Source organism: Heloderma suspectum, chromosome 2 (assembly GCF_057233095.1).
Source record: "Heloderma suspectum isolate Gila_16-S chromosome 2, 16-S_ref, whole genome shotgun sequence".
Taxonomy (NCBI): domain Eukaryota; kingdom Metazoa; phylum Chordata; class Lepidosauria; order Squamata; family Helodermatidae; genus Heloderma; species Heloderma suspectum.
Window position 1 is genome coordinate 156,533,121 of NC_139459.1, and position 26,344 is coordinate 156,559,464.

A 26,344-nucleotide genomic window follows, 5' to 3' on the forward strand; every position below is an offset into this window, starting at 1 on the left:
AATTACAAAGAAATCTCAGAGAGTTTCAGGCTCTCTGAAGCTCAAGACTGAAGAGGTTACACGCCTCTTAGATAGTGGGAAGCAATTTTTATTGACAAAAATCAAATAAAGGTGGATTTAAGAAATGAGAGAAATTAATAAAAGTGATAAGATATAAGGGGATATGAGGAGACATTAAAAAGACAACTTGAAGAAAAATAGGAAAGATAAAATCACATTGTGTCACACTCAATTGCCCAAAAAAGGCTCTTTTTTTCTTTTCTTTTCTTTTCTTTTTACCAAATGACAGAGCTACAACCCTCAACCAGCTGGTTGTTGATGTTGATGTTTCTGATATGCAAATCTTTATGACACATCATGTTCAGAGCCCATCACAGCAGTCATCCTACCTGCACAGCTGGACATGAGACCATTACAACACTGGTTTATCCAGAATTTCTGCAACATTCTGAGTCCCCAATCCAAGTTGTTGACCTTACTTCCAAGGGTAAGAAAGTTGCGGAGGTAGCAAACAGACTCTCATAAGTTGCTCCAAGAAATCCATTACTCCTCACTTTTCTCATCTGTGACAATAATGTCTGACATTTCCCAGACATTACTCATTTCCTGATGGGTTTAGACCCACTGCCTCCTTTTGGAGGAATGCTGATATTTCCTCCTCTACAGGAGGAGACAGGTTGGTAGTGTGGTAGAACCTGTCTGGGGGAAGAGAAGCAAACTCTATCACATGCCCAGACTAGGGGTGGACGAAAGTCACTTACCTGTCCTCGAAGGACGTTCGCGGTGGGGGGGAGGCGCTTCGCTGGTCCCCCCGCGAAGTTCAGGCCGGGGGGGGGGAGGCTTCCCGCCTCGGCCCGGCCGAAATTCAGGCCGGGGAGGAGGCTTCCCGCCTTGCCCGGCCGCGAACGCAAAAGTTTAAAAAAAAAAAAAAACGCCCCCTGATAGGCTACGTGACGATTCACGTAGCCTATCACGGCTAGATCTGCAAAGTCAGCCATGATAGGCTACGTCAATCGTCACGTAGCCTATCACGGGTGACTTAAAAAAAAAAAAAAGCGCGTACGCGAATGGCGGCCCCCATAGGGAGCCGCCATTCGCGTTCCTTATTTAGTCGCTGTAGTCTACGTAAATGTTTACGTAGACTACGGCGACCAAATAAGGAACGGGAATGGCGGCTCCCTGTGGGGGCCGCCATTAGCCGTACGCGCTTTTTTTTTTTTTTAAGTCACCCGTGATAGGCTACGTGACGATTGACGTAGCCTATCACGGCTGACTTTGCAAATCTAGCCATGATAGGCTACGTGAATCGTCACGTAGCCTATCAGGGGGCGTTGTTTTTTTTTTCTTTCATTGCAATGGCGGCGGCGGCAGCCAGTCGAAAGACCAGCTGCCGCTCCCGCCCCGCTCGAACACCCGCCGAACCACCGGCCGGACCCGCCGCCGGGAGGGACATTCGGCGAAGGTAAGTCCCGTCCCGGGGGGGGGGTGCGGGGGGGTTCGGAGGATTTCTCCCCGAAACTTGTTCGGGGGGCCGAACACGTTGGCGCTCGGCCCCCCTGAAGTTTCGGGGAGAAATTCTCCGCCAACCCTAGCCCAGACAGTAAAAACCCAGTAGTCTCAACTGCAAAGTGGAGTTGGGAAGCACACTGTGGAGGCCTTCACATTATGCTCCCTGGTCTTCTGCAGAGAGAAAACTCTATCTATATGCTAGAACTGTTAGCTGTGGTCAAGGCATTTCATGCCTTCTACAATCATGTTCATGACAGAGAAATCCATGTTGTTAGAGACAACATGGCCACTGTTATGAGCATTTCTACATGTGGCTTTTCCCCGACACCTTTATCGGGGCTTTTGGTTCTGGTTTCTTTGTGGTATTAAGATTGGCTCCTTTACATGTGCTTTTTCTGCAGGGTTTCTTTCTCTGCCTTTCTGTATGTTTCATTATACAGCCACTAGATGGTGCTGTGGTATAGCATAATTGCACAATTACAGGAGAGTTCTATGACATTATAAGAGACCATTGAGAAAATAATACCACACTTTCCCCGTTAAGAAAAAAATTATGATAATGGTCACAAAGCATGGGAGGATAATGGTCACAAAGCATCCTAGAGGAGGATGACGTCGTATAAAGGACTTGCAAACTACTGCGACTGAGCAATCATGAGTGTACAATAAAAGCCTTGTGTATAAAGGCTCTGTGTGGGGAAAAAAACAAGAACAAAGCAGGTCTCATACCCTGCTTTGTCCTGTGCTATATTTTTGGGAGTGCTGTATCCTATACAGGGTGACTCCAATTGCAATTCACCTAGCAGCAGACAGCAACTTGTTGGTGGACCTGCTGAGCAGAAGGACTTAGTCCTCCCATGAATGGACACTAGGGATGTCTCTACACAAATGATTTATTGCATGCTTGTGATTGGCCATTCATGGATGTTTGTTGGTCCTTTACATGATGTTGTCAACCTCCAGGACATCTCCCACACTTTCCCCCATTTATCCCACTTTCAAAAAGATTGGAAATAAACTGGAATTTTTTTAAAAAATGGGATATTGCCAGTGTGCAATACCAGTGTAGTGCTGTAATTTGGCCACTGTTTCATTGAAAATATAGAAAGCCCTGGTAAGGCTGCTGAGAAAGGGCATTTTCAATTCCACATCACATGTTTGTCATCTAAAGGAGCACTGTCATATGAGGGACTGCACAGAGATCATGAAGAAGGACAAGTTGCTTATCAGTTACTATAGTTGTTTGAGTGGTAATCTGTGCAGTCACAAAATCCACTATCCTGTTACCTATAGGTTTGTTGTGCTGTTTCTGCTTTGCTGCCATTTTTATAACCTCTTTGTCAGTGGGAAGTTTGAACTGAACAAGAAGGTGGGAACCATGCCCTCTTGAGCCTGTTACCGGACTGTGGGGTGAGGATGTGGGGTGCACACCAAACTCTAGACCAGCTATAGAAGCTTACTGAAATAGGCCCTGTGCAGATAATAGAAAGTGTGACTGCACCTGTCCATGCTACAGACATCTTCACAACAAGTCACAAATCCCTAATTAGTAGATGGTGGAACAGTTAACGACACTGTGCATGCTTGTCACCATAGAAATGTTTGGTAAGAAGCTCTCTCCACATGGGAATGCAAAATGCTAGATGCAAGAGCAATTTGACAGCGACATCACTCATTTTGGATGCCAGGATCTTAAGTTTCAACATCCTTGCTTGCATGAAATCATGCTTTGTTCATTTTTCATGTTTATGCAATTTGCCTTAATAATGAATTCCAGGGCATTCTAATTTCCACAGCCTCCTTTCCATAAAGTTTCCTTTGACTTATGACATGAAAGAGTGCTTGTCATGTCACATCCTGTTAAGGAATAGAACAGAATAATGTCATGATATTTGTTCTCTCCAGGGTTGGTGGCAAATTGATGCAGAGGGACAAGTCTGGTGGTAATATTTTGCCAAAATTGGGAACAGGGCATGGGGATATTATATTGCTGTAATAACCATAACAGCAGTTAGTATCTGTAGCAACTATTTCATTTCAAGCATTTGTGTATATTAACAAAATTTGCAGGACAAGGTCATTCAAGTTGCATGCAGGTATGGGCATTCAACAGTGGCTTTGTTATTCAGTATATACATTTTCTGAACCAAACAAACTCCATAGACTAGCATTTGATCATCTTGCAGACGCAAAGCAGCAGTGACCATCCAGTATTTACCAGTTCTTACTTGTTCCCCACTTCATCAATGAATGCATTCATACAAGGTGGGAGATGTCGACATCATCACACTTTACAACTTGTTTTTATTGATCCTTTTTTATGCTTCTGTATAAGCATTCATAATAATATCAAACCTGATATTGTAAGTATATCTTCCTGTGAGTTACAGTAAGTGAATGATATACCATCTCAGTTTGTCAGCAAAATCTACACACATTTGACAGTCTTTGAACTGTTGAATCTTGGAATGGATGAGATACAAATACAATCCATTAAATACAGCTATCATTTTAAATTATGTAACTGTATAACTCAGCATCCAATATCCCATGTTCTAAAATCTGCGGTAGAATAATTTTGGTCTTCCTTAATGGGGTTCCGTTAGCAAAACAAACCCCCGTGTGCTCAGATTTGTTGCCCTGAATTCATCATTAATTGCTTCCTTGGTTGTCCACCCTTACAGAATACTCAGTCCACCCACCCTGCCCTACTCTTTCCAGTTGTCATCTTTGGAGATTACATTTAATTTCATCCTGAATCTTAATATGCTATTTTATTTGAGTGGATCCAAAAGAAATATCTCACTGAAATATCTCTGTTATTAAATACCAGCATTTGTTGTCCTACTTTATAACATACAGGAACCTACGTACATAGAGGTGTTTTAAATCTTATTGCAATGTGAATCAAATTCTAATATTTTAACATAAAAATGGAATAGCAAGGTTTCCTGTAAAAACAGTGACAATTCCCTGGACGCCTGACTCATCATGACCCATTCACTTCTGATTCAGCACATTGTGCTTTGAATAGTTAATTTCTCTAGGCTCATACATGGCACTTGATGCTGAAATCCCTTCGGCTATGTGACATACTGGACATACCTATGATGGAGAGCTGATTTCTTACAGTATATCACATAGTTGAAAAAATGTTGGCATCAAGTGCCATGTATGGCCCTGGAGAAATTAATTATACAAAGCACAATGAAAAATGAACAATAAAATATGATCTCATATAAGCAACAATGTTGAATCTTAAGATGTTAGCATCCAAACCTAATGATGGTGCCACTGACAAACAACTAGTGCTTTCCTTCCACAGAGCTTCTAGCCAAACACTTCTGTGCTGACAAGTATGCACAGTGTCACCATCTATCAATATGGGCTGAATGACTGTATATACTAGATGCCGATGAAAGTGAATCCAAAGGAAGAATAAGAAGATGAAGTATCTGAAAAAAGCAAAGGTGGCTGTGCTGCTCATAAGAACATTTCCATGTTGCTGTAATACCTTTATTAGGCCAAACGATCACACGCACCCCTCCAAACAATTGTTGGCATCAGGTGCCATGTATGGGCCAAGAGATCTGCAGACAAGAAGTTATAAAATGCGGGGGAGGGGAGTGGAGAGGACTAGATGGTGAAGTCAGATTGTCTGCAAGTTCAGACTATTTATTTATTAATTAAATGTCTTAATAGCACATCTGGCCGGTCACCTGACCACTCTGGGCAATGTACAATAATACAACAGTTTAAAACAATAAAATTCCACATTAAAACATTGTATTTCTAAAAATAACCTAACCGACCCCAAATGCCTGCCTGAACAACCGCATTTTTAATGATGACACCGCACGTCAAACCTCCTGATGATAGCCCCCAGCGGCTTCACATAGATGTTAAATGGCATCGGGGAGAGGATGGAACCCTGTGGCACCCCACAAGTGAGCAACCATGGATCCGAAACTTCCTCTCCCGGTGCTACCCTCTGGTACCTGCCGGAGAGGAAGGACCGGAACCACCATAATACGGTGTCTCCAATGCCCAACCCCTCCAGGTGGTCCAGGAGGATACCATGGTCAACGGTATCAAAAGCTGCTGAGAGGTCAAAGAGAACAAGGAAGGAGCATTCACCCCTATCCAAAGCCCTCCTCATATCATCCAGCAAGGTGACCAAGGCTGTTTCTGTCCCATGCCCAGGCCTGAAGCCCAATTGAAATGTATCTAGATAATCAACTTCTTCCAAGTGTGCCTTCAACTGCATCGCCACCACCCGCTCAATCACCTTGCCCAAAAATGGCAGATTCGAAATTGGATGAAAGTTGATCAAGACTTGGGGATCCAAGGAAGGCTTTTTTAAAGAGCAATCTTATCACTGCCTCATTGAGGGCTGATGACATCACTCCCTCCTCAAGGGAGGCATTCACCACCACGCTGATCCCTTCACCCAGCCTCTCTCTGCAGCTCATAATGAGCCAAGATGGGCAGGGCTCAAGTAAGCAGGTGGTTTTACAGAGGAAAGAACCTTGTCCACTTCATCAGAAGGAAGAAGCTGGAACCGATCCCACAAAACTGGCTTGCCACAGGCTGCCTCTTGCTTGCTAACTGTATCCACAGCACATGGAATAACACTCCCAACCTGATCAATTTTATCCGCAAAGTGCCTGGCCAAGGCCTCACAGGAGGCCTTAGAATACTCTAGCGGTTCCAGAGCAACTGGACCAAATAGACTCTGGACCACTTGGAACAGCCTCCTGGGACAGCATTCTGTGGACGCGATAGAGGCAGCATAATATTCCTTTTTTGCTGCCTTCACCGCCATGTGATAGGCTGAAGATACAGCTCTAGCCCGTGTCTGATTGTCTTTGGATTGAGACTTCCGCCACCGGCCCGTCTCACCTCCTATTTCAGAGCTCATAACCACGGATTGAACCATGATGCAGTCTGAGCCCTGATCAGGGGGAGAGGGCATTTCAGAGCCACCCGATCTAATGCCCCAGTGATTGCAGCATTCCACCCACCCACCAGGGTCTCGACTGAGTGGCTGTTTGCGTGCTCCAGAGAATCCCCAAGCACGTTCAGGAATCCATTCGGATCCATAAGACACCTGGGGCGGACCATTCAGCCCCCCGAAATCCATGGCAGAACGGCCCACCTGCCCCCCGCAGATCCCCCCCGGGACGAGACTTACCTGGGGCGGATGTTCCGGACAGCAGCGGTGGTTCCAGCGGCGGCTTCAGTGGTGGTGGCGGCTGGTCTTCCGACCGGCTGCCACAGCCGCCATTTGCAGTCTGGTTTTGTTTTGTTTTTTTTAAATCTAGATGTGATAGGCTATGTAAGTCTTTACGTAGCCTATCACATCTGGGTAAAAAAAAAACGGCATACGCAAACGGCAGCAGCTATGGCGGCCGCCATTTGCATTCCTTATTTTTCGTCGTTTTAGTCTACGTAAATATTTACATAGACTATTTTGGGGAAAAAAGGTGAACGCAAATAGCATAGTGGGCGCTATTTGCGTTCCTTTTTTATTCGCTGTTTTAGCCTACGTAAATATTTACGTAGACTAAATATTTACGTAGGCTAAAACGGTGAATAAAAAGGAACGCAAATAGTGCCCACTACGCTATTTGTGTTCCCCTTTTTTTTCGCCATAATAGTCTACGTAAATATTGACGTAGACTAAAACGGCGAAAAATAAGGAACGCAAATGGCAGCCGCCATAGCCACTGCCATTTGCTTACGCATTGTTTTTTTTACTTTGCCGTGATAGGATACATAAATATTTACGTAGCCTATCACGGTTAAATACAGGGATGCAAACGGCGGTGGCTATGGCAGCTGCAATTTGCATCCCTGCTGCCCAGTGGCCGGGTGTCCGGCTGTGGGCGGAGCCAGCCGGCAGCTCCGCGGAATCCCCGCAGAGCGGAGCCGGCCAGGCAGGACTCCGGGGGGAGGGATGGAGTGCCTCCCCCCCATTGAGGATTCTGGGGGGAGGGACGGAGCACCTCCCCCCCGCACTGTGAAGCAGATCCGTGAAATGGTAAGTGACTTTCATACATCCCTAGTCTCCTGGAGAGGGGGTCTGGTGAAGACCAAGGACTCCCAGTAGATAACAGCCACACTCTTTCCCTGATCCCCAGCCCTCGGCTGCTGTGCATAAAAAATCCAGCTGGGCACATGGCCACCAGGGTTGGAGCAGCGGCCTCAGTAGGGATGTACAAAAGTCACTTACCTTTTAGCAAAATTGATTTGACGTGGGGGGGAGGCGTTCCATCCCTCCCCCCAAAATTCTGGCCGGCCAGCTCCGCTCCACAGGGATTCTGCGGAGCCGCCGGCCGGCTCTGCCAGCGGCCGGACATCCGCCGCTGGCTAGCAGGGATGCAAATGGTGGCGGCCGTAGCCACCACCGTTTGCGTCCCTGCAGTCAGCCATGATAGGCTACGTAAATGTTTACGTAGCCTATCACGGCTGATTTAAAAGGAAAAAAAAACGCACATACACAAATGGCGGCGCCCATGGGCGCCGCCATTTGCGTTCCTTATTTTGGCACATCTTAGTCTACGTAAACATTTACGTAGACTAAGACGGAGAAAATAAGGGGAACGCAAATAGCGTAGATGCTATTATAAGGGGAACGCAAATAGCGTGGCGTCTACGCTATTTGCGTTCCCCTTATTTTCACCGTCTTAGTCTACGTAAATGTTTACGTAGACTAAGACGTGCCAAAATAAGGAACGCAAATGTCAGTGCCCATGGGCGCCGCCATTTGCGTATGGATGTTTTTTTTCTTTTAAATCAGCCGTGATAGGCTACGTAAACGTTTACGTAGCCTATCACTTGTTTTGTTTTGTTTTTAACTGGAAATGACGGCGGCGGCAGCTGGTCAGAAGACTGGCCGCCGCCGCTGCCAAACCGCCGCCGAACCGCCGCCGGAGCCGCCGCTGCCAGGAAGATCTGCCCAAGGTAAGTCCCGTCCTGGGGGGGCAGGGGGGCAGACGGTTCCACCACCGATTTCGGGGGGCCGAATGCGCTGGCATTCAGCCTCCCCGAGATTCGTGGCGAAATTCTCTGACATCCCTAGGCCTCAGCCAGCCAGGTCTCTGTAATTAGGGATGGCGGAGAATTCCGCCACGGACTCCGGGGGGGGGCGAATTCTTAGAATCCGCCCCCCCGGAGTCTGTGGCAGAATGGACCACCCCACCCCGCCACCCCGCGAAGTCTGACCCGGCTGGATCCTACCTGGCACTGCTGGGTCCAGCTGGGTCCATCCGCGGTGGTCTTCGGACACAAATGGCTTCCGGCGTAGCGGATGCCATTTGCGTCCCTTTGCCTTATCGTGATAGGCTACGTAAAGATTTATGTAGCCTATCACGGTAAAGAGCAGGGATGCAAATGGCATCCGCTACGCCATTTGCATCCCTTTGACTTACCGTGATAGGCTACGTAAATCTTTACGTAGCCTATCACGGTAAAGTGCACCGTGCCATTTGTGTCCGAAGACCGCCGGCGGCCAGCGGTGGCTGGTGGCTCCACGGACTCGCCGCGGAGCAGAGCTGGCCAGGGAGGATTCTGAGGGGGAGGACTGGATCGCCTCCCCCACCCCGCAGACCCCCAGCGGAGCCAGGTAGGTGGGATTCGTATACCCCTATCCGTAAAACATGCCAGGTTCGCACCCCCATCCAGGATCATGTCATGGATGAGGGAGGTTTTCTGGGTAACAGACCTGGCATTGCAGAGCAGCAAATGAAGGCAGAAGGTGGAGTCATGCCTCCCCCAGCCATCCTTTGGCTCTGGACAGGCCCGGAACGGGGGACTGATATTACACATCTTTCCCTTGTTCCCCTTACCTGGCCTGGCCTGCCCCTAGCGCTCCGCCAGCCTCTGTATATTCTGGCCCCCAACACTCCCCCCACTGCCTCCATCAGGTGGACACATGCCCCCTCGTTCCTGCCTATCAGGCAGGCTACCCACCTAAAAACCAGTCCCAAGGTGTGGTGTGGGAGGAAGAGACTGCAGGTCAGCAGGTCATGTGGTGGTTACAGGAAATTCCTGCTGCCCTGGGAAAAAGGAGGGTGTGTGTGGGAATGTTGAATCCTCTATTTTGGGAAATATAAAATGAGAATAGCTGGACTTTATATTCCCCCAAATGGAAGATCCAGTATCTCCCCCTGTCCCCGCCATACCCATTTCACAGAATACAATCTGATGAGACTCAGAGACAGGTAACTAGGCTAAGAAACTGGTCTGAACCACAAATGCCAAATCACATATTTGCCCCCAACAAAGCACAACAAATTATCCATTTCTCAGAAGGCAAACTGGTGATGCTCAGAGAAACACCCACCCGAACCATACACACACACACACTCACATGATACCAGGCAAACCATATTCACAGCACAGGCAAAACACCCCCTCGCTCCCCACCATCCCTGCCAGCTCCACAAGATGCTTTCCTGTGACTTTCAGTGCGGCAGCTGCCCAGCAGTTTTATTTTCAAAGAATGCCTTTGGGGCCCCTGTGGTTCCCAGGGGCATTCTTGGAAACAAAAGTGACACTGGAGGCTGGCACTTCATTTTGTAGCACATCAACAACAAAATGCTTTAGCTAAAAACGTTAATTTAAAAAATCAGGAGGGGCAGGGACCTTGGTAGGTGCCAAAAGAGGTGTCTGCAGGCACACTGGTGCTTCATGTTGGGGACCCGATAACTAAGTGGCAGTGTGGTATGCAAGGAAGAAAATATTCCCTCAAACCTATTAAGATTTTACAGGCCCAATCCAACACTAATTAAAACCAGCTTCCTCAGCATTACCTCACAGCAGTAAAATGTGCAAACTGAGGGCAGAGTCTGAGCCTTTTTGCTGTTTGCACTTTTAAAGAATAGGTTGGGAAGCAACAAGAAAATGGACAAGATTACAGAACTTTATGATGGGCATACAACATATTCAGCATGCTTTGATGGGTCAGATTCTTGCACAACAGAATGCCAGTCTCCCAGTTTATTGTTTCTTTTATTTGAAAAAGATAAAAATGGTTTTACATAATCTTCTTTGAACTTACATTTCCTCACTGCTTTCCCTTTTATATCAAACTTCAGGTGCACCCAGAGTGGTGTTAATGGAGAAACCCCTGGCATTAGTTTCTCCATGTCCTACAGTTCCATACTTTTAATAATCCTTTTATTGTACTTCCTTTGTTTTTTATCTGTTGTTTTATATACTTTTTAATATGAAACATATTCTGTAATTCCTCTTCCTTTAATCCCATCAATTCCCTTTCTGTTTCTATCCAATTTACCCTTACCCCTTCTTTCATTATTGTTAACATATTGTATTGGCCCCAGGAGTGCAGCCAAGTCGTTTGCAGTGTTAGAGGGGCCTAGAGATCCTCAATGCTTGCTTAAGTTCATTATTGGTGCAATTCCCTTGCTAGTAACCTCTGAGCCTGTGATTCAAAGGGCCGATAGCGCAGCCTAGCACGTTCCATACTAATGAGTGAGAGTGTTACCAAGCACTCTGCCCGGGAAGCGAAGTCTGTTCACAGGTGGCTGCGCTTGAGAACCAAACACTTCTAGCCTATGCTGGGAATGCCCGCTAGGGGGCGCTTGCTAGTGTCCTGCTGCCTCACTGCTGAGCTGACATGTATGGTTTAAAACCCATTGGACCCAGGGGCTCAGGGTTCAGAGGAGCTGTCTGATCCAACCATTGGGTACGCCTGTGTGCTGCAAGTTAACCAATAAAGTCTCCTTGTGAGTAAACCATTGGATCTGATTTATCACTATTTTGGCACTTCTAACCTAAGAGTTCAACTCCCACTGCAGGGGTGATACACATATGTCTTAGTTGGTACACATCATAATATGTTTTAATAATGTGGTATACCACATTCCGATCTTGGAATTGTTGTCGATCACAAGCTGAATATGAGCCAACAATGTGATGTGGCTGCAAAAAAGGCAAATGCTCTTTTGGGCTGCATATATAGAATCATTGCTTCCAAACCCCGAGAAGTACTAGTTCCCCTCTACTCAGCACTGGTTAGGCCTCATCTGGAGTACTGTGTCCAGTTCTGGGCACCACACTTTAAGAAGTATGCAGACAAACTGGAGAGGGTTCAGAGGAGGGCAACAAAGATGATCAGGGGACTGGAAACAAAGCCCTATGAAGAGAGACTGAAAGAACTGGGCATGTTTAGCCTTGAGAAGAGAAGACTGAGGGGAGATATGATAGTGCTGTTCAAGTACTTGAAAGGTTGTCCCAGAGAGGAAGGCCAGAATCTCTTCTCGATCATCCCAGAGTGCAGGACACGGAATAATGGGCTCAAGTTACAGGAAGCCAGATTCTGGCTAAACATCAGGAAAAACGTCCTGACTGTTAGAGCAATATGACAATGGAACCAATTACCTAGGAAGGTGGTGGGCTCTCCCACATTGGAGGCGTTCAAGACGAGGCTGGACAGCCATCTGTCAGGGATGCTCTGACTTGGATTCCTGCATTGAGCAGGGGGTTGGACTCGATAGCCTTGTAGGCCCCTTCCAACCCTACTATTCTATGATTCTACCCCGTCCTTCTTGCATAGATCTGTATCTGAAAACCTTTGCTATTCATAGCCCTTTAGTCTTAAAAATAAATTTTTCTATGCTGTTTTGCCATGTCTTAAACCTTTTAAATGGGATTTCTTGTGGAAGCACATTGAACAGATAAGTAAATGTTGGTAATAACATCATTTTTATAGTTGTAATCTGATCAAAAAGTGTTAAATTTATCTTTCCCCATCTGGCTATGTCATTCTTTATTTCCTTCCATGTTGTTGTTGTTCAGTCGTTCAGTCGTGTCCGACTCTTCGTGACCCCAGCACATTCTTCTGTCTTTTAGGGACTTGAACTCCTAGATACCTGAATGCTTTTGTTACTAAAGAGATACCTGTCATTCTTGACATTTCTATTTGTTCTTGTGGTCCTATATTCAGATACATCAAATCAAATTTCTCTCTATTTACCTTTAGTCCTATCTAAACAAGCTGGGTTTAGAAAAGGCAGAGGAACTAGAGACGAAATTGCCAATATCCTCTGGATAATGGAGAAAGCCAGGGAGTTTCAGAAAAACATCTATTTCTGTTTTATTGACTATTCTAAAGCCTTTGTGTGGATCATAACAAATTGTGCAAGTTCTTGGTGGTATGGGGATACCAAGTCATCTTGTCTGCCTCCTGAGGAATCTGTATAATGACCAAGTAGCAACAGTAAGAACAGACCTCAGAACAACGGACTGGTTTAAGACTGGGAAAGGAGTACGGCAGGGTTGTATACTCTCACCCTACCTATTCAACTTGTATGCAGAACACATCATGCAATGTGCTGAGCTTGATGAAGCCAAGGCTGGAGTTAAAATCGCTGGAAGAAACATTAACTATCTCAGATATGCAGATGATACCACTTTGATGGCTGAAAGCGAGGAGGAGCTGAGGCATCTTATGACGAAGGTAAAAGAAGAAAGTGCAAAAGCTGGGTTGCAGTTAAACCTCAAAAAAACCAAGACTATGGCAACCAGCTTGATTGATAACTGGCAAATAGAGGGAGAAAACTTGGAGGCAGTGACAGACTTTGTCTTTCTAGGCGCAAAGATTACTGCAGACGCTGACTGCAGCCAGGAAATCAGAAGACGTTTACTTCTTGGGAGGACAGCAATGACAAATCTTGGTAAAATAGTGAAGAGCAGAGACATCACACTGACAACAAAGGTCCGCATAGTGAAAGCAATGGTATTCCCCGTAGTAACCTATGGCTGCGAGAGCTGGACCATAAGGAAGGCTGAGCGAAGGAAGATAGATGCTTTTGAACTGTGGTGCTGGAGGAAAATTCTGAGAGTGCCTTGGACTGCAAGAAGATCAAACCAGTCCATACTCCAGTAAATAAAGCCAGACTGCTCACTTGAGGGAATGATATTAAAGGCAAAACTGAAGTACTTTGGCCACATCATGAGAAGACAGGAGACCCTGGAGAAGATGCTGATGCTAGGGAAAGTGGAAGGCAAAAGGAAGAGGGGCCGACCAAGGGCAAGATGGATGGATGATATTCTGGAGGTGACGGACTCGACCTTGGGGGAGCTGGGGGTGGCGATGGCCAACAGGAAGCTCTGGCGTGGGCTGGTCCATGAAGTCATGAAAAGTCAGAAGTGACTGACTGAATAAACAACAACCTTTAGTCCTGCCACCTGTTGAAATTCTGTTAATTCCCTTATCAGTTCCTTTATTCCCTTTTCTGAATTTCCTAATGTAAATAAAATGTAATCTGCATATAGGTTCAATTTTAATTCTCTCTTGCCTATGAGTATCCCTTTGATATCCATGTTTTCGCTGATTCTATCAGCTAGAAACTCAATTACCATTGTAAACAAGAATGCTGAAAGGGGACACCCCTGCCTTCTTCCTGAATTAAGCCTTATTTCTTCTGTCTCTAATCTGTTGAACCTTATTTTTGTTGTTGTTTGTACATATATCACCTCTACTATGTTTAAACCTATTCCCCAGTTTATACTTATTTAGCAGACTTAATATAATTTTTGGGTTAACCGTATCGAATGCCTTGTAAAGATCAAGTCTCATTATTACAACTGGAATCTTTCTTCTCTTGCAAATATTGAATGAATCAATCAATTCATTTATTACCATCACAGATCAGCAAAATCAGTAAAAAAAAGTATACAACACAATTAAAACTAGCACAGTTGCAAAATACAATTTATGAGGTTCCTTCTTTCAAGAAAATAACATCATTTTTTCCCTAGTTCGCATTGGAATCATAAAAAACCTGGCAACCCTTCCAGCAACCCAAGAAGATGCATCCCTTAAACAAATGGATGTCAAAGTGGTGGAGCTACTTCCTGGGAAGGCTGTTAATAGTGGGGAAATTAGCTTTTTTCTGCATTCATACTGTAAGAGAACATGTTCAACCAATTCTGTTACTCCAGCACCACAGAAACATATCTGTTCACTAACTGGGATCTTACTAAATCGTCCATTTAATAGTGTCAATGGCAGCACATTAAAACGGACAAGACTAAATCTCTTGCAAATACTATTCATACTAAATACTTTCCTAATTGGATCTGCAATAAACCTATTTTTTTAAAGTCATATTGATCCGAACCTATACAATCATTAATAACTTCTTTCAGGTGTTTTGCCCATATTTTAGTGAATATCTTGTATTCCACATTCAGTAGAGATATTGGTCTATAGGAGTCCAGGTTACATTTATCTTTGTTTAATTTGGGTATCGATGTTATTATTGTTTGTGTCCATGTTTTTGGGAGTGGAGCCCCCTCTTGTATTTCCTGATATGATTTTTGGTTCTGGGCACCACACTTTAAGAAGGATGCAGACAAACTGGAGAGGGTTCAGAGGAGGGCAACAAAGATGATCAGGCGACTGGAAACAAAGCCCTATGAAGAGAGACTGAAAGAACTGGGCATGTTTAGCCTTGAGAAGAGAAGACTGAGGGGAAATATGATAGCGCTCTTCAAGTACTTGAAAGATTGTCCCAGAGAGGAAGGCCAGGATCTCTTCTCGATCATCCCAGAGTGCAGGACACGGAATAATGGGCTCAAGTTACAGGAAGCCAGATTCTGGCTGAACATCAGGGAAAACGTCCTGACTGTTAGAGCAATATGACAATGGAACCAGTTACCTAGGGAGGTGGTGGGCTCTCCCACACTGGAGACGTTCAAGACGAGGCTGGACAGCCATCTGTCAGGGATGCTCTGACTTGGATTCCTGCATTGAGCAGGGGGTTGGACTCGATGGCCTTGTAAGCCCCTTCCAACCCTACTATTCTATGATTCTATGGTTCTGTTTTCTGTTGTGGCACCAACACATCCTCAAATTCGCATGTAAACCCATCGCGGCCTGGTGATTTATTTTTTAATTCTTTTATAGCTTCTTTAATCTCATCTTCTCCTATGTCTGCTTCTAAAAACTGTTTCTGTTGTTCTTTTAGTGGGGGTATTTTTGTTTTATCTTGGTATTCCTGAATCTGCTTTATTTCCATCTGTTTCCCTTCATAAAGATCTTTAAAATAACTTTGTAATATTTCTCCCATTTCCATTTGATCATGTGTTTTAATTCCTTCTTTTGTATTCAAAGCTAAAATTCTGTTCTTAGTATTCTTTTTCCTGACCCTATTCATAAACAATTTTGAACTTTTTCCTGTAAACTCGTAATACCTTTGTTTAACATATAACATGTCTACCATAGTTTTATTTATTTCTAATGGCATTCTTTCTTTCCTCAATTTTTCCATTTCTTTTCTAATTCTAATCTGTCCAGTATACTTGTACTGCTCCAATAATCTGTTAATTTCTTGATCCAATGTCTCCTTCTCCTTCTTCTCCTTCTCCTTTTTCTTTATTAAACTTAGCTCTTTTATACATAACACGTCTTATTGTTGCCTTTCCCGCTTCCCATCTAATTGTTTCTGTTGTTTCCCATTTTATTTCCTTCAAAACATCTTTCTATATTCCTTTTTATCCCATCTTTAATTTCTTCCTTAATTAATAATATGGGATTCAGTCACTATATATAATCCCTTTTAATTTCTTGGTCTATCTCTAAACAAGCTTTGATTGAGGCATGGTCTGTTACTTTTATTTGTCCAATTTCCTTTTTCTTAATTCTTCATTAAAAGGTTTCTGTCATTAAAATTGTATCTGGCCTACTAAAACTTTTATATACTTCTAAAAAATATGTATGGCTATAGTCATTAGGGTTTATTTCGATCCAAGCATCGTAAACATCATATTTTTTCAATATTTCCATATATACGGACACTCTTCTGTCTTGCTCTAAAGTTGTTCTTTGTTTTGACATTTCCCCCTGAAGATTCCAATTTAAATCTCCTGAAATGCTTTTTTTCTGATTTTGAGAATCTGTTAAGTTTAGCTAAGATCTTCTGTAGAAAATTTGGTTGATTCATGTTATGGCTATATATTGATGCCAATGTTATCAACTCTTTATTATATATCCCTTCTACAAATATATATCTCCCCTTTTATCCTTCATCATTCTTTTTAATTGAAAATTTATTTCCTTATTAATTAATATCCCTACCCCCTTGCTCTTTTAGATCCCAAAGCTAAGAATTTATGTCCCCATTGTGTACTACCCAATATCCCACTGTTTATCTTTGGGTTATGAAGTTCTTGCAAAAATAATTATAGAATCATAGAATAGTAGGGTTGGAAGGGGCCTACAAGGCCAATATCTCAGGCTTCATCTCGGATATCAATTCATACTTTGAGTATATTTTACCCAACCCCCTTCTCCTCTTATATTCAGAGATGTGCACTGTACCATATTTATTTTAAATTTTATTTTATTTTTATCTATTCTTTTTTCTTTCCCTTTCTAATTTTCCCCTTTTCCTTCTCCTTCTTCTATTTTCCCTTTTTCTCCTGAAAGCCCTAAGTTACCTGTTCTTTCCCTTTTGTGTATTCATTTATTTTCAATCCCCCCCCATTTCCCCCCTCTCCTATCCCCTTTTCCTGAAAGGTTTTTGCCCCTGCTTCCAAGAGCCAGTATCACTTTCACTTCCTTTTAATTTCCTCCTCGCTGTTCTTATCTCCAGAGTTTATCACTGTAGTATCTCAGTACTCTCCTATATAAACAAACAAAATATTTTGACAGTACAAATTTAGAGAGAAAGGTTGTAAAATAAAAGCAGTGAGAAAAAAACAAAACTGGAACAGTATGAGAATCATAGAATAGTAGGGTTGGAAGGGGCCTACAAGGCCATCAAGTCCAACCCCTTGCTCAGTGCAGGAATCCAAGTCAGAGCATCCCTGACAAATGGCTGTCCAGCCTCATCTTGAAGGCCTCCAGTGTGGGAGAGCCCACCACCTCCCCAGGTAATTGGTTCCATTGTCGTATTGCTCTTACAGTCAGGAGGTTTTTCCTGATGTTCAGCCGGAATCTGGCTTCCTGTAACTTGAGCCCATTATTCCGTGTCCTGCACTCGGGGATGATCAAGAAGACATCCTGGCGTTCTTCTCTGTGACAACCTTTCAAGTACTTGAAGAGTGCTATCATATCTCCCCTCAGTCTTCTCTTCTCAAGGCTAAACATGCCCAGTTCTTTCAGTCTCTCTTCACAGGGCTTTGTTTCCAGTCCCCTGATCATCTTTGTTGCCCTCCTCTGAACCCTCTCCAGTTTGTCTGCATCCTTCTTAAAGTGTGGTGCCCAGAACTGGACACAGTACTCCAGATGAGGCCTAACCAGTGCTGAGTAGAGGGGAACTAGTACTTCCTGGGATTTGGAAGCGATGCTTCTATTAATGCAGTCCAAAAGAGCATTGGCCTTTTTTGCAGCCACATCACATTGTTGGCTCATATTCAGCTTGTGATCGACAACAATTCCAAGATCCTTCTTGCTTGTAGTGTGGTTGAGCCACGTATCCCCATCTTGTAACTGTGCATTTGGTTTCTTTTTCCTAGGTGCTGTCAAGGGCTCCTTGGAGGCCTCTCTCAGTCTAATCCAGTAGCCAAGTCCAGACACAGACAAAGGGATTCTTTTCAAAGCTTTATTCTTCTTTTACAACTTAACAACTCTACCGTTTGCAACTAGATCTGAGCAGCACAGTACCTATGCCCTAAGTTGGAACAGTTGGTCCCCGTTTGAAAGGGAATTACTGGCAGGCCCCTGAACTTAAGGACTAGGGAAAGTCCCTCCCCTTTTCCCTTCGATCCTCTGGGCGCAGCCGTTGTTTCCGCGCCAACCGGGCACTACGCCTCCTTTCCGCGCCCTCCATCTGGCGCCGCTCTCTGCGTTGGCGTCGCGCATCCACCAAGTCTGCTATCTGAGCTCGGTCACTCCCTGGACTGCTTTCTAAGCTAGGAATGCTGGTGAGAGGAATCTCCGTCAGCTGTTGGCCCTGGGAAAGAGGAGCGCGCTCCTCTCCCAGGAGCGACTGCTCTTCCTCAGAATCAGAACTACTCTGGGACTCCATGGGCTCAGTGTCCACCCTGACAGGTGCAGAACTTGGCATTTATCCCTATTAAATGTCATTCTGTTGTTTTTTGCCCAGCGCTCCAGTCTATCCAGATCACTTTGAATTTTGTTTCTGTCTTCCAAAGTATTAGCTATCCCGCCCAGTTTTGTGTCATCTGCAAATGTGATCAGCATTCCCTGCACCTCCTCCTCCAAGTCATTAATAAAAATGTTGAAGAGCACTGGGCCCAGGACTGAGCCCTGCGGTACCCCACTCGTTACCTCTCCCCAGTTTGAGAAGGTCCCATTGATAAGCACTCTTTGAGTCCGATTCTGTAGCCAACTGTGGATCCACCGGATCGTTGTTTCATCTAGTCCACTTTGAGCTAGTTTGCTCATCAGGATATTATGGCGCACTTTGTCGAAAGCTTTGCTGAAGTCGAGGTATATGATGTCTACAGCATTCCCACGGTCTACAAGGGAGGTGACTTGATCAAAAAATGAGATCAGATTTGTCTGGCAGGACTTGTTTTTGACAAATCCATGTTGGCTTCGATTAATCACGGCATTGTTGTCAAGGTGCTTCCAGATGGATTCCTTTATCATCTGCTCCAGAATTTTCCCAGGGATTGATGTCAGACTGACTGGTCTGTAGTTCCCAGGTTCCTCCTTCTTACCCTTTTTGAAGATAGGGACAACGTTAGCCCTCCTCCAGTCATCTGGCACTTCCCCCGTCCTCCATGATTTCTCAAAGAGAATAGACAGCGGTTCTGAGAGTTCTTCTGCCTGTTCCTTGATTACTCTAGGATGCAGTTCATCTGGCCCTGGAGATTTGAACTCATTCAAAGTAATGAGGTGTTCCTTGACCATATGCCTATCGATCTCAAGCTGCAATCCTGCCCCTTCAGCCTGTACTTCGCCTTTGCCAGGGGGGTCATAGACCCTCTTTTGGGAGAAGACTGAGCCAAAGTAGGAATTGAGCACCTCTGCCTTTTCTTTGTCATCTGTTATCGTTTTGCTATCCTTATTTAATAGCTGAACCACCATTTCTTTCCTCTGCCTTTTACTATGCACATAGCTGAAGAAAGCCTTTTTGTTGTTTTTAGCATCCCTTGCTAACCTCAGCTCATTCTCAGCTTTAGCCTTCCTGACGCCATCCCTGCAATTCTGTGCTATCTGCCTGTACTCTTCCTTTGTTACTTGGCCTTCTTTCCACTTCCTATATGTGTCCTTTTTTGTTTTCAGGTCATCCCTAAGCTTTTTGTGAAGCCACAAATAACTACACTTCCTTATCCTCTCTGGGGTGGTGAGCCAACTTATTTCTTCATAAGCTGGCTCCCTGTCTTAGATTCCCTCGCCCTCAGTTTCTTTTTCTTTTTGCCAATAATTATTTCATCTCCTCCTGTTTATGGCTCAATCCATATTTATTCCTTTCCTTGTTTTCTCCTTCATGACCACTCTCGTAACTCTCTTGTAAAACATTTGCTATCTTTTTCTCTTTCTTATTTCCTCTTATGCTTGTAGTCTGCCACCATATTTCCTCCCCCTCGCCATCTGAAACATCTGTCTGGTCATCTGCAGTCCTTTCTTCACCCTTTTCTTCTTCTGGGATTTCTGTCTTCAACTCTTCGAACAGTCCCTTGATCCCAGATTTGGTTGTTACCAGCTAAGTTTTCCCTTTATGTATTATTTGCCATTTGAAAGGGAAGCCCCAGAAATATTTAATTCCTTCTTCTCAAAGTTTTTTTGTGAACGCATCTAGATTTTTCCTTTTCTGTAGTGTCTCTGGAGCTAAGTCTTGTAAAAACATCACAGCCATGTCCATATATTTTATTTCTTTCGTTAGCTGTATTTCTTTCATTATCTTTTCCTTTAGAGAATAGTTTGCCAACTGGACTATAACATCCAGTGGAACTTGTTTCTAACCTTCTGGGTCCTAGTGCCCGATGAGCTCTTTCACGATCATCCATCTGTATTTTACATGCAGGAAGTAGTTCTGTGAGTCATTTACTCATTTTACAATACATTCTTTAACAGATTCTTGTTCTGCAGTCTCCATAATTCCACAAATACGTATATTTTTCCTATGATTTCTATTGGACAAATCTTCATATTTTAATAGGGATGGCAGAGAATTCCACCATGGATCTTGGTGAGGCTGAATGCCAGTGCATTCGCCCCCCCCCCCCGAAATCTGTGTCGGAATGGCCTGCCACCCCCCGCCCCCTGCGGATCCCCCCCAGGACGAGACTTACCTGGAGCGGATCTTCCGGCTGGCAGCAGAGGCAGCGGCTGGTCTTCCGACCGGCTGCCGCCGCCACCATTTCCAGTCTTGGTAAAAAAAGAAAAGAAAAAAAAGGCATGATAGGCTACATAAATCTTTACGTAGCCTATCATGGCTGGGTGGGTTTAAAAAAAAACAAAACTCGCATACACAAATGGCAGCAGCTACTGCCGCCGCCATTTGCGGTCCTTCTTTTTGGCCGTCTTAGTCTACGTAAATATTTAAGTAGACTATGACGGCGAAAATAAAGTGGAATGCAAATAGTGTAGCGGGTGCTATTTGCGTCCCCTTTTGATTTGCCGTTTTAGCCTACGTAAAGATTTACGTAGGCTAAAATGGTGAATCAAAAAGGGACGCAAATAGTGCCCGCTACGCTATTTGCGCTCCCCTTTATTTTCGCCGTCATAGTCTACGTAAATATTTATGTAGATTAAGACGGCCAAAAAGAAGGAATGCAAATGGCGGCGGCCATAGCCGCTGCCATTTGCGTACGCGGTTTTGTTTTGTTTTTCTACCCAGAGCCCTCCGCAGCCGGAAATCCGGCTGCGGATGGCTCTGGCCTGGCTGGGCCTGGCCGGCTGCTCTGCAGAGCTGCCACGGAGCACAGCCGGCCGTTAGAGGATTCTGGGGGGAGGAACGGAGCACCTCCCCCCCGTCGAGGATTCCGGGGGGAGGGACGGAATGCCTCCCCCCCCATAAACATAATCCGCAAACAGGTAAGTCACTTTCGTACATCCCTATATTTTAAACTATTCTCTTCAATTAACTGTCTTAGGGTGCAATCCTACTGGGATAGGCGGCCGCCTCTGAACTCAGACGCGACCGCCTATCTAATGTAGGGTAGGAGAAGCACGGAGGGGACGGTCCCCTCCATGCTTCAGCCACCCTGCATTGCGATTTCAGCTCTCTAACCGTGGAAAGGCGGAGTGGGGGAAGTGGCTGCTGGATGACACATTGGATGTGTTGTACTGGCATTTCTGCCTTCCCCGCCCTGAAATGCCCCATTTTCACCACTCCATGCTCCTCTTCCGAGCGTGGAGCACAGGGCCGATCTGAGCTGCCTGTGAGGCAGTGCAAGAGGGGGGGAAGGTCAGTTCTCAGGGAATGGACCTTGGAGCGCGGGCTCCGAGGTCGTTCCTGGAAACAAACGTATCCTATGGCCGTCTAGCCGCTGATTAGCAGCCACAGGATTGCTCCCTTAAAGATTTAATTTGTATTCCATGTGCGTTGAGCCTGTCTGCATTCTCTGAAACTGCAGCTTCTGTTTCTTTCATTCTCTCTTGTAATTGCCCCAATTTGTCTTCCAGAATTTCTTTCCAGGCAGTCAATAAATCTTGTCTGAGTGTTGTTAGTTGCTCAGTTAGCTCTTCTTTTGATACAGCCATCTCTCCAGTCCCAGTGTTTCCAAACGTTGGTTGGAGCCTCTGTTTCCCCATGTCTCCTTTTCCCGCCTCTTTATTTGTTGATTTAAATAAGTGTTTTATTCCACTCTCTGTTCTTCCTGATAGATTCATTTACGGCTATCTGGAATTTTGTTTCCAGGAGTTATTTCCATTTTGATAACTTTCCTCAGCTTAAAATATTTCCTGAGGGCAGGGAGCTCCAAGATCATGCCGCCATTGCCTTCGGCGTCCAAACTCCACCCCGGTTTTACATAATCTTTTTTGCATGAGACTTCTCAATAGCAGACTGCAAAATAATGGTGGTCAGGATACACCTTAGTTTCCCAGCAGGTATCTGGCTAATCAAGTCCACCATTATTATTAATTCATTCCAGGGCATCCTTTTCACTTTTGAAGACCATGCTTATCAATTTAAGAAACTGTGCTAAGTCTATCAGTGCCAATGGCTCCTAGTCAGCTGTATAGAGGATATAACTTGTGAGGAACTGTGGCCCAAAAATGAAGTGTTATCCAAGGCAAATATTCAGAGGTGCATCATTCATGTTTCCCCTCAAGAGCGCAAAAGAAAACTGAAAATTCTCTGTGTATTTTATTTTTTGCTTTGTTTTTATTCTCCCTGCCTCCCAGAGAGAATTTTCTTTTTTGCACTTGTGCCAGAAAGCAAACAATTGTACGCAAGTACCAATTATGCCTTAAAGGATATTGATTTTCAGTAATAAATATAGTGAACTCTTTTTTTGCATTGCTTTGATTTTCCTTGGCAGGTCTGAGGTTATCAGTGAACATCCTAAAAGCAATTCCTTAAATGTGTCTTAAAATATAAAATTACCAGAAGTAATAGATATACAGAAACAATGACTAATGAATTTCCTTCTCTACGCACACACAATCAATTTCAGAGCTGAAGAATGGGTTTCCTGCTAATAAATATTGCCATTTAATTGCTTAGGTACGTAAAGAATATGGGAAATGCCTGCGAACACATTGCTGTAGTGGGAAAAGTACAGAGAGCTCCATTGGCTCAGGAAAAACATCTGGGTCGCGAACTCCTGGACGATACTCTACAGGGTCACAGGTAAAAAGTGTTGCTTTTGCTTGAAGGGGTCTGAGCAGTTTGTTTCCATGCCCAAAATAGTTAATTGCTTGGTCATAATCACTAGAACACGGTAAAATATCTGAAAACCTTGCTCCACTTATACAGTGCTTATCACATTAGGTTGTATTTGCACTATAATGGACAGGTGTATGTTATTCATAACATGAGACTTCTACTTAAGATGAGATACCTCTTCCCTTGTCTTCCATAATATATAGGATTATTTGCCCCATGTCATGTCATAATCACACTGAGGGGTGATGCCCCACCCTGTTTCCATATCACTGGTTGTCACTTGCAAGTATGGGGGGAAACCCAGCCAAACCATGGATGATAATGTGATATAGAGAACTGATTCCATAGATTGTTTTGGCAATGTTTAGAAAATCTAAGCTGAAACTTCCATGCCACTTTATCTTTTCTCCCTTCTCTCCTCTCACATTCTGTGTGTGTGTGTGTGTGTGTGTGAGAGAGAGAGAGAGAGAGAGAATGTAAGCTGTAAACTCCTTAGGTCAGGGACTTGACCTTTTTTCCTTAAAGAGTATTGCAATGAAGCAGAATATACATTTTAAAGACAAATAAATGAACAAATAACAGTTTCTAAAACCTGTTCCACAAGGGCTCAGCCCTCACGCCCATTCTACATACATCAGCTGTGCCATTTCACATACTTGGTTCATTTTGAACTGTTGATACCATTATAAAGGATGCTTTTCTACTATATCTTTAAAAGCCCACTTTGATCTTAGAGCAGTGCATTACACAGTAAACGAATACATCATACAGCAGCTAGATAAGAGCCTACAGCAATATGTAATAATTGGGCAGGGAGGAGAGGGATTTAGTCAGTGATCTTTGGTATGAGAAGTGGGGTGATTCAAGTATATAAAATGCCCTTATTTAACCTCTGAAATGCTGGAAAATATGCCATTATCCTCCTATCTGCGGACTTAAATTATGTGCTGTAGCGATTCCTGCCTTTTACCAACTTTTCCACCTATATTTAATCGGCTATCCTTCTGCTTGAATTGGAATGTGCCTGCATCCATAATGCTCTTGCAACACTCTTGAGGTTACATATCCTTCCTCGAAAAATCTCCCTTTAGCCTTATTTACTCTGAATTGCTGAGAGCAGTCCCAGATTCTATTATGTGTTTATAGTGCCAAGGTTACCTTTTTATTCAGTAAGGCACAGGAACAGATTTATGAAGGGCAGTTCATATAAAATACAGCAGCTTACAACTTAATCAATAGAAAGAAAACACAACTTTAGTCTGTTCTGCTAATAGATGTAATTATACCTGACATTCCACCAATTTAATTTTGAACTAAAACATACAGGGAGTAACCATTAACTTCTTAGGAAAACAGTTTGTGATCTATGTTGCTATTGATGCAACATTGTTAATTCTTACCCAAGAAGTCAGTTAAGAAATTTCTTCCAGTATCAGAAACATCAGCTGGAAGTAAATAACCAAGGTGTTGGCACAAATATTTCTCCCAACTACGAAATCCCAGAGTAGGTTCAGATTTCAGAGAGTACACAGATCATAAATCTGAACTAAATTCCTAATACATTTGTTAGTCTTAAGATGTTATATTTGAACTAGGCTTTAGAAACAGTTTGGGGACTTGGAAATGCTAATATCTAACATCCAGGTTAGATTGTTGCAATGCATTATACATAGACCTGCCGTTGCTGTTTGAAACTTCAAATGGTATAGAACATGGCAGCTAGAAAACTAACTGGAATGCACCACTCTAAACATCTATATAAAACATTCCCCACCAATTAACAGTGTGTTTCTAGGCACAATTCGAGGTGCTAGTTGTGAGTTATAAAGCCCTAAACAACAGAGGGTCAGAATACTCGAAAGACCACCTCCTTCCACATGACCCTGGCTGCTTTTAGAGATATCTGCTTTGGAATCCCTGTTCTAGGTGCCCTTGACATCAGAGGTTAGGCGGGTGATGACCAGGGAGACTGTCTTTTCAATGGAGACGGCACATTTATGCAACAACCTCCCCAGACAGGTTTGTGGGCACAAACATTGATGTTCTTCAGGCATCAGAGCTTTTCTTTTGAATTATCCAAAACTTGTAACTGAGTAATTTGTATACTTGCTGCTTTAACCTGATTTTTATTGTTTTGGTTGTTTAGTGTTTGTTCATTTATCTTTAAATTTGTATCCGGCCTTATTTCTAAAGAGTCAAGGTAAGCTAAAAACCATAAATATAAAAACAAAAAAACAATTACTCCAAAACCCACTAAAAACAGCAGACAGAAACAGAAATAAAAACAGCTGAGAAGAATCAGTACTAATTCTGGGGGACAAACCAAACCCATAAAAGCATTTAAATGCCATTAAAACCTTAGGTAGGTTAGGCAACATCCAGAAAGTGCTTTAGGGCGCAATCCTATCGGGATAGATGGCCACCTCTGAACTTGGAGGTGACCACCTATCCAATGCAGGGCAGGAGCAGCACAGAGGGGATCATTATTCCTTCCATACTTCAGCTGCCCTGCATTCGCAGCTAGACAGCCGATTTCAGCTGTCTAGCCACAGGAAGTCAGAGTGGGGCGAGCGGACGCCGGACGACGCGTAGGAAGCATTGGAATGGCACTTCCACCCTCTCTGCCCCAGCACACCCCCAGGAACGCCCCGTTTTCATTGCTCTGTGCTCCTCTTCCAAGCGCGGAGCGCAGGGCCATTCCATGCTGCCTACGAGGCAGCGCAGGAGGGGGTGGAAGCCTGTTCTCACAGAATCAACCTTGGAGTGTGGGCTCTGAGGTCAGTCCCCAGGAACTGACCTTTCCTATGGCCATCTAGCCGCTGACTAGCGGCCAGGCCAGAAGATTGTGCCCTAAGAAAATGAGCTACCCATGCTGGCAAGTTAAAACCAGGCACCCCTGCCAGATCGATTGTGCATATAATGACAAAAAAGATGTGGACAGATGTCACCCTCAGAAATAGCCCTTGAAGGTCATTTTCAAGGTCACACATCACTGCACACGATGGGAAAACTGTTGCAGCTCTGAAAGTAATGAACCAGTTTTGATATACTAT

The 26,344-nt window shown here is 44.2% G+C and overlaps 1 protein-coding gene across 1 annotated transcript in view; it reads left to right on the top strand.

The window, feature by feature from the left end:
- Positions 1–26,344, top strand: part of ADGRL3 (adhesion G protein-coupled receptor L3) — a 713,779-nt gene that overhangs the window by 550,376 nt on the left and 137,059 nt on the right. The window contains exon 20 of the mRNA XM_084829694.1: positions 23,130–23,255. Within this exon, the coding sequence (XP_084685820.1) occupies positions 23,130–23,255 (126 nt within the window). The remainder of the gene's footprint in view (positions 1–23,129; positions 23,256–26,344) is intronic.